Raw genomic sequence first — 21,951 nt, 5'->3', positions numbered from 1 at the left:
AGCATGCTACCTCTCTCTTTCTCTCTCATGCCAGCCCTCCCTTCTTTCCCTCCATCTCTCTCTCTCTCTCTCTCCAGGCCCCCTGTTGCTGCCTGCTACCAGAGCCGTGGTGTGGAGTTTGGCTGAAGCCGAGAGGAGCAGCTGGGCCAGGCTAACGGGGAATGATAATGACCTCAGAAATCTGCTCCTCGCTCCACAACAATAGGGTGCTCAGTCTAGTGGAAAATTGTGTTCATCAGCTAGCTCTGCTCACTTACTAATTGACATTGCCAAATATTTTAAGAACAATTGGAATGCACAGGCTAAAAAAAAAAAAGAAAGAAAAAGAGAAAATGAAGATCTTAATCCTTGGACTTTTTTTGCCCAGTTTTTTTTTTTACCCTTCTTTCGCCTTTGATTAGAAGATAACTATCGCTAAAATGAAAATGGGGGGTGCGGAGAAGAAGAGGCAAACTTTTCATGTCATTATCTGCCTCATGTCAGTGCCGTGATGTTGACACAAAGGCTTTTTTATGTGGCCTGTCAATGGGGTTAGGAGGGAGAGAGGGAAAGACGAGGGGAGAGATACTCATCAGTGCATGATGAATGCCAGTAAAGCCCCCCCATCCTGCCACAGCATGGCTGGGACTTTGACACATGTGTCTTTCTCTCTAAATACTGCTTTTAATCTACATAATGTTCCTGCTTTACACCTCTGTAACTTGTGTTTACGCAACTGCGCGAGAGAAAGACGGGTAAACGAGAGAAAGAGACAGCGAGACAGTGAGAAGGGGAGGCGAATGGAGAAGGAGGATTCTTCTGTCATGGTATCATATGGCTGGTCCTCCATATTTAATGAGACAAAGGTCAATGTATTCACTTGCTCTTTCACACGGGAGGCACCCCAATCATGCCAAAGTTAACTTGTTCAAACAAAGCGCCCTCCCACCCAGATATGCCATTTGTATGCGCTGGTTTGAGAGAGAGAGAGAGGCGGTTTCATTCCAGAGGAATTCAGCTCTGACAGAGTAAGACAGCTGTCGCCCTCCGCTCACAAAAACCGCAGCACCATCCAACCTTTCAGCAAATAAACTTTTCGTTTTCTCCAGTAAAGAATGCGATTGTCAATAATGACACTTTGCATCTACTTTAGTGCGTACTAATTCAAAACTCTTCAATTTAAGAAATGAAAAGTGATTTTTTTCCTTCCTGTTTTCCTCAGCAGCCTGATGATGATATTTTCATATGCCTCAGTCAAGATTGCTCTTTTTTTTTCTAACAAGTACATTTAATAGTATACAAGACCCCATTATCTCATTTAAAGTGATGACACCTTTCCAGTCGGCTGAAAGACGTCGTATTGATGCATTTAAAATATTAATATTCAAACTCTCTGCCTCCCCCAGTACGACAGCCTTCTGTTGGGGAAAGATAAATATTATGTTTTAATTATAAAAACATAAAACATAAAATGAAGAGTGATGAAAAAGCACGGCCCTGCCAAGGCGGCTTGTATGCAAAGGTAAGCAATGTTTTGGCAAAGACACGGAATTAAAATCTGGTATACTGCATGCGGCTTATGCACCATCTCTCTTTTTTTCTCTCTCTCTTCTTTTCTTTCTCTCTTTCTCTGAGCGGTACATAGCTCGCCGTTGTCTCCATAACCAAGCGGGGAATCCTAACAGGATCATTAAGACATAAAACAGACTGATAAATGTTTCATAAGGACTGCCTGTTGATAGCCTCACAGGGGTACGGTGAGCACAGAGAGACGACACTCACGGAAGGTCTTTCATATACACTTCGGAATACAATTGGAATTTTAAATATAGTGGAAAAAAGCAATGCTAATTCCCACTATGGGTAATATTTACAAATTGAGAGAAAGGGAGGAAAAAGGCAAGAAAAGGTGAGCCAGAGTATAACAAGGGAAAGAGAGAAAAAGTGAGCATGCGAAACAGAGAAATCAAATGAGCTGCTGCTAAGGGGAAATAAATTGCCCTTTTATTGTTCAAGCGTGCACAAAAATACTAAGTCTACATTTATCTAAGACACGTCAATCAACAGAGCACACTGACAATTAGCATGTTGAATAGAACTTTTATCATTTAAAGACACCAGAGTCCTGACCCACTGTACTGAAATAAAGCAGTACAATAACATTTTTCTCACACACCATGACGTTTGTTTTTTTAATTATTACACTTCAAAAAGAGATGACGGATTTAAGAGAAAGAACACAGAGCTTAAGAATATGCATAGGAAGACTGAATGCAACATTCAAATAAAATACGAGTGTGTGGAAAGTGTGGAAAAAAAAAAGTGTGAGAGAGAAATGCATGCTGGGTGAGAGGGCAGAGGGTGCGAACTATAATGAAGGTGAATGATAGGAATAAACACTGACATAATTCTTCCAAGGTCTACAGTTCCTAATTAGCACTTGAGAGAGAAATGTAGTCTGTCCTCATTTTAAAGATTTGGGAGAGCAAAAGAGAAAATTAAAGACAGAGAAAGAGAGAGGAGGAGGAGGAGGACAGAGAGGATATGACAGAGATGTCGTTAATGATAAGGAATACTCTTTTTGTCTCATAAAAGCTATTTCATGTCATTTCAACATATTTTCAGTCACAACAGACTTCAGATCAGATGTGTGGACATTTAGAAGTACTATCTCAAATATAATGAGTTCCTGACCACTCAAACATGCAGTAGTTTGCAAACTAAAAACTAAATTCGACTGAACTTGAGCAGCATCATTTCTCCTTCTCTAAATGGAACAAGTAATGTAATAAACATCTGAATGAAACTGATGCCATAGGTCAGAAAGGATGAACAGGTCTGCGTCTCTGTGGATAGTCGTGCATTTTGCATAGCAGTTTGGGTTATTTCGACTTTAATTACACCACAATTACATTGTACAGCAAGTCTGCATATGTAATTACTCCAATTTGTAATTGTGTAATTAGATGAATATCCATGCTTTATAACCTAAGGCATCCATTGGCAAATCCAATTTCAATTTGTATAGAGCAAGTGTTTCGCCCAAAACGGCGGCAAGCTGTAAAGACCTGGGGATATACTGATAATCCTTGCCATGTTAAAATGCTCTTCTTCTTAACAATATTTAGACATGGGGGATTCTCAACTGGAGGAAAGAGACAAGGCAGGTTTGAAGCCTTAAGCAACAGAGATCCGGCAGTAGAAAGACAAAATGCTTTTTCACTTGGTTTTCTCAAGTTAATAGTACATGAATCGCGTTCAAGAATGTCTTGAAATAAAAACAAGAGAGGAGTATGATTCTTAATAAGCAACCATGAGTGCCACACAGGGCCTGATATGAGAAATGTCAGTGTACTAACTTTATAAATACACACCGTAAAAGAATGCTTTTTGAAGCTGTAAATAAAACCTGAGTATGTTTTACAACACTTGTTTCAGTTTTAAGTGAATGTGTGTGTGTGTGTGTGTGTGTGTGTGTGTGAGAGAGAGAGATGTGTTTTGCCATTCATTGTACGCTTCTGTTAAAGACTTTCTTTTCTCTCTCCATTGCTCTCTCTCTTCCTCTCTCTCTCTCTCTCAGCTGTCACTCAAAGTCCCACAATAATGAATTCAGAAACACTATCAGGAATGAACCCCCCTTGTTTATGAAGCCCAATTCAGACTGCGGAATCTGAAATAACAATAGATCCCCTCCTCAGTCAAGCCAATCTTGTAATGGTAATAAGAAATAAAAGAGAATAGGGAAAAATGTAATAAACTAAAAAAAAAAAAGAGAGAGAGAAGGAAAGAGGTGCAAGAGATGTACAGAGGCTGGAAATTCTATTGCACAAGAAGCATATTTAAGGTTGATTATTGAGAGGAGAGGAGAAAGGCCTTTAAAGGACATTTCTGAGGCAACTTTTTTTTCCCTTTTTATCTGTCTCTCTCTGTGTTTAAACAAGTGCAGTGTCAAAGACAAAAGCGATTGTGTCGACCTTCTTTCACAGTTGAGATGTTATTGTTGATTACTGTAATTCAAGTTTAACTCAAAATTGCAGTGGGTAGGTGGTTTAGAGGTTGGGTGAGCTTGCTGAAGGGAGACAGCAGATGAATCTGCCGTACCTTAAAGAGAGGGTAAAGAAAAAAGAAAATAAAATCAACACATGATAAAGGAAGTCTGTTCTCTTTGGGGTAGAGGAACGTGCAAGATATTAAAAGTAAAACAGAGGTATGACATGCCACATCCTGTTGCATACTTACATAAACATACACCCTTCCTCCCCCCAAAATGAAAACAAAAAACACATATGTATATATGTATATGTATGTGTGTGTGTGTGTGTGTATATATATATATATATATATATATATATATAAACAGGCCATAACATGTATTTTCTTGTTATATCCTTGCTAATTAAAAGAAATGAAATCATCTCATATTTTCCCCACCTTAAACAAATGCTGGGCTAATAAAGATATGCTGCATTAAACATTAAAGCACCAGTAGGTAAACAGACAGTGCAACACTTCCTTCCCTGTACATCACACCTTTAGTTTGTAAGGGTTTGTAAAGTACATGTTTTGTGTCATGGCCTGAAAGAACAGCCCCCTGAGCATGTGCATGCATACTTTTAAATAAGTATGTCAGAGAATCTGCCAAACTGCCTGCCCCTTACTATGGCATCATTCCCCCCTAAACACACACACCTCCCTGTACTTGCAAGCAAAGAGACCTGAAGGTCAATCTTAAGACAAGAAGGGGGGCTGGCATTATGCCCGCTGCACAGTGAGAGCTCCCTGCCTGCTCCAACTGAGCTGGGCAGCGACGTGGGATTTCAGCTGGTGATCACACTCTACCTTGACACTACCTCACACGCACAGGGAAGAGGGGGGAGGGAAGGATGGAGTGGGAATATATATGAAAAAATATAGTGGGCATTACAAGTAAAATTATGAGAAAAGTGACATCAAAACACCCAGATGCTAGAAAACTGTGCAAACCAGAATGTAATCTACAGAGCTACAGAGTTTCAGGCCACAAAGTTCAGAAGCTGTAAACTGATTATACTGTAGGTTCAACAATCACTCACATTATGAGCTCAGCTACCTCTGGGTGGCACATACTGTATCTGGGAGGGGGGCACAAAAGAAGTCAGACTCAAGAATCATGTGAGAGGATGTTTGGACTTGGCCAAGATTTCCAGCCAAAAAATGTAAAACAATATGTGAGGCATGAATGTAACACTGCCCACACTTCAAAAACACCATACCTACAGTGAAGTATGGTAGCATGGCATCATGCTGTGAAACTGCTGTAGGCATTGAGTGTCTTGTTAAAATATAAGTAACAGAGGATGGGCCACGATATTGGGAAATTCTGCAAGGGAACCTGTTTCAGCCTGCTAAAAATACTTGGGTGAGCGTTAATCTTTCAGCAAGATGAAATTATCCAAAACATATGGCCATATATGAAATGTAAAACCAACAGAGAATCTGTATCATTATTTAAATAAATAAATACATACATATATTATATTATATTACTATTTATGTAATTATGTATACATTTTGCATAATTACAATTACATAAATGTATAAATAATTTATGTAATTATTTATACATTTATACAATGGTCAACAAGTTTTCAAAAATGTCCATAAATGCCATCAGACAAGCTGGAGGAAACCTCAGACAGAAAGAGAGAATAGATTATAGCAAAAGAGCATGCAAATGGTAAGATGGTAAAAGAGGGAGAGAAAAAATAAGTAATGGTGACTTTGGCAAAACATCACATAACCAATTTTTCAGATTTGTGTTTATTAAAACTGGTCTACTTGTGTACAATAAAAGCTATGAGACTGCCAACGAATCAATAAATAAATTGTATTTTCATTCTCTGTCCCATGATTCAGTTAGTGCTTAACATTTTTATTATTAAACACTAATCACTTTAATTCCAAATACCCTGCCAATCTAACAAAAGCTTGAGAAGTGTTTATAAAATGCCATGAGCTAAATCTCAAAGTAGTAGTAAGAGAGATGCAAAAGAAAGAAAACTTCCTGCATTAAAATTCACTGGATAATTACTTCCGTAACATACCCTCCTTTCTGTTGAGGAGTGTTTAGGTTTAATAGTCTCTGTAAAGAAAATAGGTTTTATCTTCTTCTCATTTTCATTAATTCCTAATTGGGGTGGGGGTTGTCTGTTATTATTCCTTAGATTAAAATAAACATAGCCCACTGCATGTTCAAACTCATCTCACTACATGAGGGTGATAAGGACTGGGAATAAATAAAAATGTCTTCTTTGCTGTTGAAATTAAGTTGCTTAGAGCCTTAAGCTAAGCCACTTTTTTTTCTTTTCTTTTTTTGATGACTTAAAAGCACATTTTACCCAGCAAATGAAGTTCATTTTTTTGACCTGCTTTATATGTATATCTTTAATTAGTGTCTTGTTTAGCTTAAGCTAACTGATTATCACATAGACGTGACCTAATTAAGCCAGGCTGCTTAACAGTGGTGTACCACCCCAAGGAATGAGAAAGTTACCTTTAAAACTTCTGTAATCATTAGCTGCAGCTTCACTTAATCCCACTAAACATACATTTTTATCACACAAGCTCTGAGTTCCACAGATGGGGCGGGGTTTGCTGTCCCTCTCCCTTGCAGCAGGATGTTTTAATCACTTGTAACATGTCCGTACATCTACATAGGCTTTCCATTGTGAGAATGGAATATGGATGTTGTTTTTATATAGTTAACTTCATAGTTAATGGAAAATTTAACGGATGCCAAAGGATAGCTAAAGTATGGAAATGTCATTAATGAATTAGTTTAAGAACACAGTAAATAAAGACACTAACTCCTCCTAAGGGTGTTTGATGGCTATTTGAACAGTGACATTACTTGTCAAAGTTATGCACTGAATGTGCTGCTCAGATTTACGTTGGCATTGCTACATTGCTAGCGCATTTGATCACCTACCCACCACCTAACAGCAACATCACAATCAGCCATTTTCTGTAAACTGAAAGAACTAACTGTGAAGAATACCAGAGCGCAACTGCATTCACTTCCTTTTCATTGGTTTCAGTGGTGGCTTTACTGCATTAGCTGTCTATTGTTAACGATCTCTAAAGTCGACGGATAACTTTGAAAGCTTTAAAAGGCCAACTGTCACATATTCTGAAAGACCTTAGCATTTACTTTACACAGAGAATATAGGCATCGTGCTGAGGCTTGAGGATCAGTGTCTCACTAAACCGCCTTGGTAGACACAACTAGCATGCTAGTGCTATGTATGGATCTAAACCCCTCGATATGGCCATCACACCAATTTGCATCCCACAGGTTCTTCCTCAGTTGTTCTTACCCACTGTGATATATATATATATATATACATACAAACTGATAACTTTCTTACCTGAAGATGGAGAAGAAGGGCGGGGACTGTCATCCTGCACACTGCCCGTTTGGGAGTGTCCGCCTCCAGCACCGCTTTCTTCCGTCACATTGGAGGAGCCTGGGGTGGTGGATCGGCTGATGGACTGAGATTCAGGGTCGCTAGCTGAGCCACGCCTTTCATCCAAACCATGCTGGGAGCTGTCCTCTAGGGTTCGACGGTCCTTGTTGTGTACCCGGGAGTGGACCACCATCTGGTGATAGGTTCTAAAAACTCTGCCGCAGTCGGGACATTCAGTCGCTTTCTCTTTCAGGCCAGCCAGGCTGTACTCAAGCCCTTGGCCCAGGCCGAGACCCCCATGGTGAGGCAAGAAATCACGGTGGCCATCAAAGCTTACACCCTCATCTTTCATGGGCATCATGCCTCCACTTGTCTTCACTCCATGAAGGACATCAGGGTGTTGCTTCTGCTTGGAACCATCACTAGAGCCTAAGGTTGGGTGATCAAGCTTGTCTTTCCCAAAGTGAACAATCCCAGCTGCACTGGCAAGTTCATCTTCTTGTCCATGCCCCTCATGGTGCTGCTCTTTTGGCATGAAGGAGCGTTCCATAGCCATTCCACGTGCCATGATTTGCCAGGCTTGATAGCTGTTCAGGGGGTCCATCTCTGCCACCTTAGCTGCGGCTTGCAAGCGCTCCATACAGCTTGACTTCAGAGGGGGCACCAGGTTCAGGCAACCCAAGAGTGAGCGCTTTTCATTTTCCCCTAAGCCATGGCCCATGCTGGCCATTGGGCTCAGGAGCTTTCCAAGCATCTCCTTCTCCTTCATAGCTATACCGGCCTTGGCCAGCATCTGGTGCTGCTGTTCAGCCAGGCCTTGCTTGTCGGGTGTGAGGAAGCCACTTCGTAGACAAGAAATGTAACGTGAATACAGGTTGGCATGGGCTTCTTGAGCCAGGCTGCTCATGCTGTTCACAGAGGGTCCATCTTCACCAGCTCCTCCACCAACACGGGGCTTGCTCTTGATAGCCAGCTTGTTGAGATGCACCTTCATGTGATTCTTAAGGAACCAGGGCTCCTTGAAACGGCGTCCACAGATCTGGCAGCAATGCTCGAAGGAGTCTTTGTGTTTCCGCATGTGGCCTTTCAGAAACCAAGCTTGACTGAAAACCTGGCCACAAACCTCACAACGAAATTCATTGTTGGGCTTCTCTCCATTGCCAGCTCCTGTGCCTTGTCCCAGGGCTGATTCAGCTGTGATGTGGGTTTTCTCCACATGGGAGATGAGGTCCTCCTCCTGGGAAGCAGCAAATTCACACAGGGTACACTTGTAGGGCTTGTGGAGAATGCGAATGTGGCGCTCTAGCTCCTCACGCTTCTTAAATTTACCCTTACAAAAAGTGCACCGAAATCCTTGGGCTGGGTTGAGGGCTTGCTCATCTTGCAGGTTGGTACCTGCAGGCTTAGGTGAGGCAGACGGCTGGCTCAGTCCATCAGGCGAGCCACCAATACTGGTTGGAGTGAGCAGGCCACAGGCAGAGCTAGGCTGTTGCTGGTTGTGACCCTGTATACCCAAGTGGGGTGGAAGAGGTTGAGAGGGTTGCAGCAAGCTGTTCCTCATTTGCTTATCACGTAGAATGGCCCTCTCTTCAAGTTCATGAAGCAGCCGGTTTTCCTCACGTACGCGACCACGGCCCTTACCAAGATTTCCCAGCTTATGGGTGCGGAGGTGGATCTTCAAGTTACCCTTTTGAGCAGCTCTGTGGTCACAATAGGGACATTTGAAGGGCTTCTCTCCAGTGTGTGTACGCATATGAAGAGACAGGATGCTGTTGAAACGGAAGCGCTTGCCACATAGCGGACAGGGGTATTTGCGGTTCTTGCGGGCATCATCTTCTATGTCGTTCATCTGGGACATGATTCCCAAGTTCTGCCCATTGAGAAATTGCTGCAAATCAACACGGCCATTGAGACCGCTCAGGGCACCCACATCCATGTCACGGTTAAGCTGGTTGGCCAGTAAGGCCATCTGACTGCTGATTGGCTGACTAGCTAAGGCAGCGTGGGTTTTCTCATCCATCGGGGTGGCTGCCTTTTCCTCTGGGATCTGTTGGCGACTCTGTAATTCAGGAAAGGCATGACCCAGCTGAGCAGTCAGCTGATGAAGTTTCTGACTGATTGGGTAGCGGCCATTAAGTACTGCATTGCTGAGATGGGTGTCAGCATCCGAGACCACCGAGGATACACCAAGGCACAAACTAGAGTCCTCCATCCTAAAGGACAAAAGACACAAAACAGGCATTAAGTAGACTATTCAAAAGCATAGAACAGCAGGTACGCAGTCAACACACACCTCCTTATAGCCTTAAGGCATCACTAGTAAACATATTGTATTATCACTGTGCACAATCAACAGGAAATACTGCACAATATATCAATGAAAGTAAAATGATACGCGGAACGTCGGAATATGAGTAAACGTGCAATAATTTGAACAGAACAGGTCACAGCAGACTATCTTAACTTCACCATTGTCTGAGAACTGCTCGTGAAGAACACCCACTCTGCTCTCAGATTTCATAAAAAATAAAGACCTTTTCTCTTAGACATTTAGAAATACTGTATAGTGTGGTGAAGGTCATATTTCCAAGTTAAATAGCATCACAGTGTCAAGTCTGTCTTAGGCATTAGCACAAACACAAAGGTATTTCATTTTTTGCTAAAGTGGGTGTAGGGGTGGAAACAAAACAGTAGATATAGTCTTTTGTGTGAATCTACATCTCCGATTATATACTGCATTGTCTGGCAAAGGAAATCACACCATACAGCAGTTAATTCAGTTCATTCTTGAGTACCCCTTTGTGTGTCAGCAGTCTGACTATGGTGTGAGGAAATGGTTAACAACGATGACTGCACTTCAGTGACAAGTGTGAAGAAAAAAAAGAGTGAGTTCATCTCCCTCTGATTTATGAAGTACTACATGTACTCTCACACTTGGGGAGAGAAGCTGCAACTCTCAGAACTTTTTCTCAAACAGTAACACAATTTTGGAGGCAATAATTACCCAGTAAACACGGCAAGGCGCCGCATAATTAAGCTACTTGGTCCCATCCTATCAGAATCCCTCCAATTACACGCCTTAATGAAACGGAGCAATGGTATTGTCATGAAGCCACCGCAATACTACAATTATGATATTAACAATAGCACTTAAAACCAAGGGGTTACTCCAGCAAACACAAGCCCTTATCTCACTGCTGCGACACTTGTCTTGGCGTAATTTTCCATTAAGAGGCACATTACGTTTGATGCAAATTATTCTGTGTTCACCTTCTTTTTTTCCCTCTCTCTGTTCTCTCTCTCTCGTATGGCTTCCGATGAGAAGAAAACAACAGTTGGCGTTATTGAAAGGGTTCCCAAAGTATCAGAGGCTTCCCAGTCATTTAAAATGGCCACAGAGTGGCCCAATGAACCGTCAGCCTAAAACGAATACATGAGCAGTGTCTGTTGTCATCTGGATAGCTTGTGCTTATTTAGCATGCTACTCACCATCTTAAGGAAGGATAATGATGTTGCTGCATTCCCCTGCAACTGACAGGGTCAAGCTTCAGAAACAATGAAGTGAATTTTGCTTTGGTCAACAAAATATTGTATAATATCTCATTAAGCTGATTAGTATGCTGCCTGGTAACAGTGGCTATGCGCTTTAACACATGATTATGAATGTGAAATAAATGCACTGTGGTCATTTTAACAAAGACAATGGCAAGAGCAGGTGTTCAGGAAACTGCGTCCAGAATAATGGAGATGAGAGCTTTCTCTTCTCTACACATTATTTGGAAACACATGCTGGTTTGTCTCTTAAGCACTCATCGCCTGAGGAAGGGTAAAGTGTTCTGGGCCAGGAACCCACACCCTTTGGTCATTAATAAACCTTTTAAATGGTGCAGATTGACCCAGTTTACTTATTAGAGAGGGACTACCTAATGACTCAGCACCTGAGCTGCTGAAACATTATATTTAACTTTTTCTCATGGCGGTATGACAGCTCCTGTACATGGTTTTCACATGACCCAATGCACAGGAAAACAAATAACTGATTTCTTTGTTGACAGGCAGCAGCAATTCCGACAACCAGTTGAAGGAACCTACTGGTCTGGTACAAAAAAGCGCATTTCTTGAGAAAAATACACAAAGGCTAACAAACCAACACACACACACACACACTCAGTCTGCAGTAGAAGGCAGTGGGCTTGGAGCACATATTTGCTGATGCTCTCATAAGAACTCTAATAAGGGCCGCCTGTTCTTTAGCTATTTGCTCTTCCTACGCCATGTCGGTTGAAGTCTTATCTCTCCAACATGAATAAAAACACTGAGGCCACTTCCAGTCGCTTCTAAACACACTGTGGGCTGCTGCTGAATGCCATTCCTCTTTTGTCCAGAGCTATAACTCTGAGAAATTTAAAAGAAAAAAAAAGGCTGGAATCTGGATGCGAACAATAAACTGTAGGTGTATTATGTATTTAAAGACTGGGTGTGTTATAAACACACTCACGCGTGTAAGCACGTGCACTGCAAATTATACATGGCTAAGCAGTTCTGTGAGGATTTCTGATATTCAGCAAAATGTAATACAGGAGTAAATGCAAGACAAATATAAATCACAGACGGTTCGCTCTGCCAGGTCATCTAATTAAAGCAACGGTCCTCAGACAAAGGCCTAAAAGTGCTGGGAGATGTTTGGGTTTAATGCGACGCCTTATGACTTTGGCGTTTCTTTGGGTAGCGAGTTGTTCAAATTGCTTTTGTCGACATTGCAGCAAATCCTGGCAGATATCAGGCAAGGCCCTTTTTGGATGTGGCTAGCATGCCTTCTGCAATAGAAATCTGTGATTTAAGTGAGGCATGATGAGCAGTTGCTCATTTGGAGAGATAACTGCTTGCCCTTTTCTTCAATTTGATTTCCTTCTTTATCTTTACCATATAACAAAGGCAGATAGACAAAGGAACAATGTGAAATGAACTGACGAATCCAGTTTGTTTTTGAACATAGCCTCGCCTGACGACTGTATGCAAATGAAGTGCATTAATATGCCTTCCTTGCTCCCAAGTCATTTCATTTTTTTTTTTCTGATTAAAAAGGACATTTCATATGGTTAAAGAGGTGTCACACACTCACACACACACAGAAACACTCACTTCTGCAGAGGCAAAGTATTAAGTTCATATGTGAATGAAAACGCCTGACACAAAATACACCCACAAACAATAACACACGCAGTCTGCAATATTTTAAAGAGCATCTATAAATAAATTAAGAAATGAATACATTAATAAATAAATTTGATACTGGGAATACTTTAAGAGCGGCATCACTATGGAACAATTATCAGTAAAGTGCATATTTTCCACAGTATAATTAGCAGAAACTCCAAGCCAAAAGCCTTATCTCAAACGAAACAAAGTCATTAAAATCTAAATACATCTGCTCTTAAACATCACCATGCTTAATGCATATCTGAAAATGCCTCTGAACCAAATTTGCAGAGCAGCAAGCACATTTGGGGACTGGGGGTGGGGGTCATTTTGTCAAAATGCATACACTGTCATTTTAATTCAGAAGAAAGCTGAAAAAAATGCTTTGCACAATTCGCTTCTTCACGTTTTCATGTGGTTGTTAATTTATAGATATACCTAGAAGCAAATTTAAAACACTCCACTTCATACATCTACAGCACATTTAAGATTTCAGCGTTCTGCCTCTCAATATATTTCATCAGTGATGAACGTCTCTGTTATCTGCATTTGTAGGATGCCCTGCAAAGTTTCAGTGCCTATCCTTCCTCTGTTAGAAATGCTAATGCCTCACCTATTTGGATCAGTGCCATTGAGTCGTGGCCCACAGCATGTAGGCCTGACAGCAAACACGGTGGTGGCTCCTTGTCCCAGACCCCCGTCTCCCTCTTCCCCCTCCTCTCTCCCTCTCGCTCTCTTCAGGCTGGGGCAGCTGGGTTAGCCAAGAGCTAGACGAAACGATCGAGTCTCAGCGGCCTGATACTACCTGTCACATGTAGCGTAACAGCAGCAGCGTGCTCTAATTAACGCGTGCACCGCCGCCGTGTCTCTTGAACAGCCACTGAGACTTCCTTTAGTGCACTGTCACACAGGGCCCAGTGGCATGCAGCTTTACAGTCTGTGGTTAATACTGAGCCTTTCAAGCAACATGGCAAAACAACCGGATTTTTGTCTTATCTTTACCTCACTTTACATCACATTCTGTTCATTTTGCAAGCTCTGCAAACCACATCTTAATTAGAGGGTGCACATGGCAAAATCAGAATGCTGTCCTTCTCTTCTTATCTTTGCTTTGTCAAGCTGGGCCATGGTTTCAACACCAGAGAGTACACGATGCGATTTATGTTATGAGCATATAGCATGATCTATATATCACCATGAGAAATGCACCAGTGCACTTTGTGACAAGTGTGATTCAAATGGCAAATGTGATGCATTGACGTTAAACAAAGGTGCATCTAAGATATTTGAACTGATTGTGGTTTCTGATAGAGCCTGCAGTAAGAATTGCAAAGTGCGTGAATATGTTTTGCATTATCTGGCAGCTAGATAGCTTTCGGGAGGGCCAGGCTTTGATTTTGGAACGTCAAGGTGAACACGACTAAATTAAGGCCTCTGTAGCGACAAAATATTACATTAAACTTGAGGTACCTGTGCGCGTTCGCGTCCTTGAGCTGGTCCTCTAGTGGCTTCTTGCAAATCAACATGTAGGGCAGAATCAAGGTTCCATATAAAACACACACACACACGCACGCACGCACACACACAAGTAAACTTTAGCCTTGGACAGACTCTGAACAAAGAGTTTTTAAGTGTACAGCTAACCTCAAAGAGGACATAAAACCCATCTAATCCTTAAACGTTCTAGATTACACAGCATGTTCAAGCCCTAAATCAAATAACAGAGAGCAGATCTGGCTCTTTCGGGCTTTGCGTCTTGATATAACATAATTTTGGTGTCCTTCTGCATCCTTGTTTGGGAAAAGTATGTGTACATTTACAGAAAACAGTGGTTTAGAGGGGGGAGAAGGCATTGACAAGTAAAACAAACTGAAGTCAAAGTATTCACGAGCTGAAATGAAAATAAAAATATAGATCGCGAGGCCATTAGCTGCTCTGTTATTGTGAAGCTTTATCGACCAAAATCCATTGACTAATTACTATGCAGTAGCTGATTAATTAATTATGAAAGAGGTCATCGTTATTGATAAATCAATCATTATTTACAGAAAGTGCAAAAGTCATTTTTATTTCCTCCAAATCATTAGCGGCCCCCGTATAAAACAAAAAGGAATGAACTCTTTGGTGTTTGGAAATGGCTGCCATATGCTGCATATTTAATGGATGGAAACAGCACTGCATGTTATGCACCTATTGGAATATGGCCAGAAATGCACAACAACAAAATCATAAACCGATAGCGATCGTTAAAATCATTGCACGTTTATCAGCGAGGTCCGATCTGTCCGTCTCTCTCTCTTTCTCTGCCCGTGTTTAGTCGGTTGCAGGTGGTCTTCAGAATAGTTCTAATTAATCCAATAAAACGTGGCTTGTTTTTCTTCCTCCCGATGCTCTTTGACTGAACTGGATTATTAGTGGCTGTAATGAGGCATTAAGCAAAGGTTCCCAGCACAAGACCGAAACTGAATCAAACAGAAGAAACGCATGCAGCCTGAAAGGACGAACTCGTTCTCATCCAGCAAACAGCTCACTGCATGATGCAGGTTGTTTTCTTATTTGTGGTTAGACAGTAAGTGACCTAATTATACCTAGTTCATAGGTTGCGAAGCCACCACAGACAAATTGTTACAGTTACAAATACACGGGTTGCGTCGCCTTCCTCTCTACACAGCTACCGTCTGTTAGCTCAGCCCGCAAAACTCTCTCAGTCTCTGCCGGTGTCTGTCTCACACAATATGTCATTGAGAGCATCTTAAGAGAACATTTCAACAGGTAGTTCAGCTTTCAGCTCATCTCTACAGATCAGTATGAGCCCTTGAAAGGATGAGCAGAGAGAAAAATGCTGCTGCTTTTATCCTGTGTGTCTGACAGGCTTGTTGGGATGCCAGGGGAGGGAAGATCAGTGGGAGACCAAAGAATTCCCACAGTTCATTGTCCTGGCCTGCTGCATCCTCATCCTCATCATCATCCAGAGCCGGCCTGAAGCTCAAAGCCTCTCTTTATGTTAAACATGTGCAGCATTATCCCGAAGACCAGCAGATGTGCTCTGTATATGTGTGTATATGCGTGTGCGAGAGAGGTACAATGGTAGTCACAGCGTGTCAAGCCTCCTGCCTGTAGATCTCAGACTGTGAGAGGGGAAAAAAGATGGATAACTGTGAGCATTTGTTAAATTGTAGAGGTGGGCTAGAGGGGGTCTGTGCATAAAAAGTGGGATAGCTACAAAGAAAAGTGCTACACTGTTCACCTCGCTCGCAAACAAAGAAAGAAACAAAGTCAAGTGACCGGCGATGAAGGCTAAAGTAGCGTAAAACATACTTCACTAAAGGTCAACACGTGACGATTCATCTCTAAAAATTTCCCTTGTGGTTTCCGCCCACAACTATGGAGAAATTTCAATTGTGCATGAGGTGGTAGACACTAAAGGCTGAAAAAGAATAATTTAACCCTGTCTGACCTAAAGATCTTTTGGCAGTCCCATCAGAAACACAGGGATGTGTCTTCGTGGCAAGGCCGAGCGAGTCGTGTTCGAACCAGCCGTCACGCATGACTACACCTCAGCACAGAAAAGCCGAAAAACAATGAACGCAGTGTGGCGATGGGCAAAAGGGCCATCATCCAAACCTTACATCATCTTTCCTTCTGCTCAGGACAGCAACTCTGGGACAATGCTGATGGATACTACCAGAAATCGTAAAAAAAAAAATTTTTAAAAATCAGGCCTCCATTGTTAGGACTGAACGCTACACCCCTCCACCAAAACTGCCACTGTTGTATCAAGCTCTGAACTTTTAAAGAGATAGCTGACCCAGAAATGTAAATTATGTCATAATTTACTCCCCCTCATGTCATTCCAAACCTGTATGCTTTCTGTAGAACACACACACACACACACACACACAAATATATCAAGACCCTCCACCTGCGGCATTTGGGCATCGGAGTTTAACTGATGGGGAAGAGACAGAGGCACAGTTTGAGAGAGGTCTGGGTTGGCCAGCACACCAGATTCCACACGTCTCCTCACTCAGTCCCTCGTTCTTCTTCCCCTGGCCAGCTCAACACATTCTTATCCTCCTCGCTGCCCTCTGTGACCTTGAACATGATAACACATTCATCCTCTTTCGGGGTGGGGGCTGCCACGGTGACCCGCAGTCAACGGGAGAGGAGGCAAGCAAAGGGAGAGAAAGGAAGACAAGTTCATAAAACCAAGGATGTTTTAGTGAAAAACGACCTCCCGGTATCTCTCAGTCCCGAGAGATGCGAGGTGGGCACGAGGCTCTTTCATTCCAAACCTGTATGCTTTCTGTAGAACACACACACACACACACACACACACAAATATATGCTGAAGAACGTTCTGAATGATCAAACCTGCACTGTTCGCTTCTTAACGTGTGGACAAAAGACATTTTTCAAAATATCTTCTTCCGTGTTGTACAGAAGAAAAAAAGTCATAATTTGGGGGTGAACTATCCCTTTAAGGACACCAAAGAGGACCTGGCTAAATGCGATATGAAGCTGTATCACAATCACTTATTTGACTGTCTGAAGGTGACAGTCTGTTTTCTCTCGACACCCTCTCTACCTCTCAGCCGCGGCGAACAAAGATTACCTTTGTGGAAAACTTAAATGTCAATGTAACCCCCAAATAAGTGAATATCAGAAATAATTGCTGTTTTCTTCTCGCACATGCTGGTTTTGTGCGTATGAGTTTTGCATAATGACTCCAACAAGGGGTGTTGTTTTGACAGGTGCTGAAATCGAGTCGAGAGGAGAGGGAGACAAGGTTCAATTTAGTTTGTGAATCTTTTAATTGTTGCATGGCTAATTAAAATAAAAGAGAAAAAAGGAGAAAAGAGAGAAAGAGAGAGAGAGAGAGATGTGACTCAGTGTTTAATGCTGCATGTGTGCATACATCGGTCCCGAATTATGCTCAACGTAAGACAGACAGCACAGGAAAGAAAAATCTGCTGCTACTTCAGCATACTTACCAGCTCTTCACAACCGCAGCCTGTAGTTTGGAGTTTTCACAAAACAAATGTATGGCTAATTAGAAATACTCATTACCCCTTCATCTGTTTTGGTTTGGTTCGAGCTGCCATGTTAACATGTTGTATGTGTTACCATCGCTCGCCAGCGCGTCTCGCGTGCTGATCTCCGTATGAGCATTGCTGGGGAGGTCGTGACCTCTATGCGCAATTTGGCTGTCAGAAGCTAAACAGCAGCCGGGTCAGAAGATGGGAGGTTTTTATAGCGTTATTACAGCTGGTTTACATTAAAACAGTCATAAATGTACTGATATTATGAGAAGTAAAAAAAAAAATTATGAAATTTATCCTTCGTAAAAAAAAAGGCGGACATATTTTCTATATTCATTAAATATTTTTTATTTCATAATAATTTTAACCAAAATACCTTTAAAGTTTACTTTATTCTTTATAACTTTATTTTCATGCTATGTTGATTATAAAATATTTTTAATAAATAGCAATTGAACTGCAGCATGTTTGGGTACTGTTATTAATTTTTAAAATGTATATTTCCATAGAAGTATCAAGTCAGAAGTTTTCCTGTATAATTTACAGCAACAGCTGAGACAGAATTTATTTCATTTGTAAGAAAAATGGACATTGTAACTCAACTATACCAAAATAAATTGAATAGAATCAAAGCTAATCCAAAATTGTAATTGACTTAAATTGAACGCTTGTGAATCAGAATTGAATTCATTTGGAAACAAACGTGTCGATAAACAGCCCTAGGAACCATTGTGACACCTGTTACACTAGGTTGCCTAACACGGACGTAGATCATCAGGTCTCTTTCACTTGATTGGCTGTGATGAAGCCAATCACTGAGCTCTGCCTGTCTGAAACACTTCACATATCTCCAAGAAAAGGCCTCCATCATCTCTGCCTTCTGCTTAACACACACACTCCCAAACAGAAATGCACACACACACACACACACACACGCACCCTTAACCCCTTACGGGACCTGACACCGGCACCCCACAAACATCATCCCCATCGGTAGAGAGGTTTAATCTTTCACTCTCCGCCATTTCAGAAGACCCTGACTCTTGTTTGTGCAGCCCCCTCCCCTCGATCTTGCCTTCCCTCCATCCCTCCTCCCTTCCTCTCCCCTCTCCATATTTTCTCTCCTGCATCTGATTAAGTTAACAATGTGGCGTTATTTGCATGCTGATTTGGCGAGGTCCCTCTCCTCCCCGCTCGCTCTCACAAACACAGGGGCTGGATCGCGGTAATGTGATAGCACAGCAGCCAGCCGATGCAATCTCTACCCCTCCTCCAAACCCAGGTGTGTGCTATCCACTTCCCTCTTAATTCCCTCCATGCTCATATTTTAGTCCCTCTTTATTTTTTCTGTCATTCTGTGCCTTGTAAGGGTTGTATTATAATCAAATCTGGTGCAAAAAAAAGGTTGGAGGAGGGGGGGCATATCCTGTCTTTTTTTATTAATTATAGACCGCGGCTGATGCGAATGTATTCCAAAAGCATCTTCAAAATAGGTCGGCATACAGTTTTCTATTCTTATCACATTTAAATGTCAACATGGTGCAAAGCTCTACAAATTAGTTCAGGCAGACTTCAACCCCCATTTAACATTTAAAGCTCCGCTCAGTAAGCCCCCAATGTGTGATTCAAATCAGTTTACACACACATAAAAAGGAAGCGGTGCGTCTTTCAAACTTCTCATTTCAATACTGATATTATTGCCAACCTTTTGCCAGAGAATAGGCTGGCAGAGAGGGGGGGAAGAGCCACGAGATGAAGCAACAGAAACAATGCATTAGCTTTCATGAATTATATATCTGCCTTCATTCTGAGCAGAATCGAGGATTTTCTGAGCCTATGCATATATCCTAGACAGGAATGAATAAATCACGACGGTGGGGTCATTCCTTTTTACATGCATTGAGAGCCATATCGGGATAATAATGTCCACATAAAACACTTACTGTGGCTCATTTGGAATGCAAGCGATGCAAAAATTTCTCCCCGATTCTCATATGTCAATGGAAATGTCCCGAGGAGAGCTGCTGTATCAGGACATTTATTTGTTACAGAAGATGGCAGAGGCGAATATTGAAGGACTGGGCTATTTCTGATGACACCAGAATTCTGACTTGATTTCTGAACTTAGTTTATTTTACAGCCACAGGTCTATGTCTACCACATAAAAGGACGGTTGTATTATTAAATGCCAGAGAGGGTATCAAAACACCTTAACATGTTGTAATTCAAGCCAATTGACTCAGAAGCACAGCATGGCTACTCCGTAACCATTGGCGTCTGTTCTCGGAAGACTTCCCTATGCTAGAGCAATGATTCCGTCCCAGCGCCACGGATCAGAGCGGGCTGCCCTGTTGCTCAGTTGACTCAGCATTATAGGGCGAAGAGGCTAAGGGCCCCGGGGATGAGTTTCACACCTCTAGCTGTTTTATGCCAATGAACGCCATGCATGACCCTGCAAGTCTGCTCCAGACAGCCCTGGAGGAGCACTCGCTAGGCTGTGAGGATAGGACGTGCTCCTCATGCCTCATTACCCAAACGTCCTATCTGAGTCCCCCAGTCACCGCCGGCAGAGCGGAAAAGGCTACGGACATGCCTCTGTGGCCTCGTATACCCACTCCTTCGTTTTAGCCTAACGCGCTTCCTCTACACCAAGGGGTGCTTTGCTATCCAAAGTCCTTTAGCCAGGATTGGTGTTCATGTATGTTGTCTCAGAGCTGCCGTTACCCAGCTGTCTTTGAAACACCATCTTATAAACATGCCTGTCAGATTGGAGGGGCACCAGAATATTGAACCAATGAAGCTACAAAAAACATTTACTTGATCCAATTCCCCATTTATTCTTCCATCCGCCTCCAACTGGACATGCCGGTGCATCGTCTTCACCTTTCCTTGTAAAGCGAAGCCAGACTCTCTGACCAATCCTCAGTCGCCCTCTTTGGCTGTAGCTGGAACAGGTCTTTTAAACGTGCTATAAAGGCTATTCACTCTAAATGTGCTCTGGGTGTGCCTAATATGTCCGCAGCCAAATGTCAAAAGAGTTATATATCCCTTTATGCACAGAAGGGCCCTGAGGGCTTTAATTGACTATGGTGTAAAGGGAGTTAAGGAGGGTTGAAGGAACATGATGAAAATGAATACTGTTCATTATCAGACAAACAGAGCCCAATGGCGCTCCTAATATTGGCAGGGAGCGAAGATTTCCCAATGTTAAAGCACATTTGTCCGCAGAGTAATTATCGGACTGAACTTTCCATGGCATTGTTTCAAAATTATGAAGAATTATGCATTTTTCACATTTAATGTGTGTGAGTGGCAGAGGGCTGCCAACTGTAGTCCGTGCGAGTGTGTGCGTATAGTCGATCTAATATAAGCCTACACTCTATGTAATTGAGTTAATGCAGGTATAAATGCAGGTCTGCTTCGCTAGGTTACAAAATCGAGTCCCAGCAGATTAGCTTTTAACTTTAGAGGTGTATTACTCGAAACTAGATTATCCGCGCAATACGCCGTCTCCGTAACGTCTGCTTTCCGAGCCCAACCTCTGTGATATTCCCACTCTCTGCGCTGCGCTCTACGACCGCCTGGCAACTTCAAATATTTATCAAACGGAGGAGGGGAAGAGAGAGCCCTCTCCATCCCGCTACAGTCATTTACCAATTATTTTGAGTACCTGCTGACAGGTACGTGTCACAGTCAGCTACCCTTCCCCAGTCCTTCTCCTCACATGATTTACCTTTCCCCCTGCTGAGGAGGAAGCCGCCAAGCTACAGGCAGGGAGACAGAGGAAGTGTGGCAGAAGAGGGCTGCTGTGGTATACAGCTGAAGTTCTCACGCTTTGATTCAGGGAACGGTTGATTCAGAGGAGGAAAAAAAAACCTCTCTTTGTCAGTGCATTAGAGGCAGAGAATGACAGAGGAAACGTAGAGGCGAACTGACAATTGGGTCGGAATAGAAAACAAGCTCATTAAACCAGGAGAGCGATATACAAACAAAACACCTATCAAGGTCTGTCACTGTATATTCTAGCATTTGAAAAAAGAAAGAAACAATATGCGCACCAAAAGCGTCACACGCATTTTTGGCAGTGTGTATTTCAGTCTACATTAGTGTCAAGTTAGAAAGCTGAGCATTGGGGACTTAAAATGTCTTTTTGTTGTAGGGCTAAAAAAGCTATGTTCTCTTTAAACAAGCACTAAATCAATTATGTTTCTTGTGCTCTCTTATATATGTGCAGGACCGAAAGACATATGTATATATATATATATATATGTATATATATATATATA

The 21,951-nt window shown here is 42.2% G+C and overlaps 1 protein-coding gene across 8 annotated transcripts in view; it reads right to left on the bottom strand.

The window, feature by feature from the left end:
- The window catches only part of znf536 (zinc finger protein 536), a 177,866-nt gene that overhangs the window by 84,445 nt on the left and 71,470 nt on the right, over positions 1-21,951 (bottom strand). For all 8 annotated transcript variants that reach the window (XM_016560711.1, XM_016560717.1, XM_016560718.1 and 5 more), the window contains one exon: positions 7,386-9,637. In XM_016560711.1, coding sequence (XP_016416197.1) covers positions 7,386-9,637 — 2,252 coding nt within the window. The remainder of the gene's footprint in view (positions 1-7,385; positions 9,638-21,951) is intronic.

This window comes from Sinocyclocheilus rhinocerous, unplaced genomic scaffold (assembly GCF_001515625.1).
Source record: "Sinocyclocheilus rhinocerous isolate Xijiao unplaced genomic scaffold, SAMN03320098_v1.1 scaffold18, whole genome shotgun sequence".
NCBI lineage: Eukaryota > Metazoa > Chordata > Actinopteri > Cypriniformes > Cyprinidae > Sinocyclocheilus > Sinocyclocheilus rhinocerous.
Note: the sequence above shows the minus strand (reverse complement) of the source record. Positions and strands in the feature narration are given on the sequence as shown.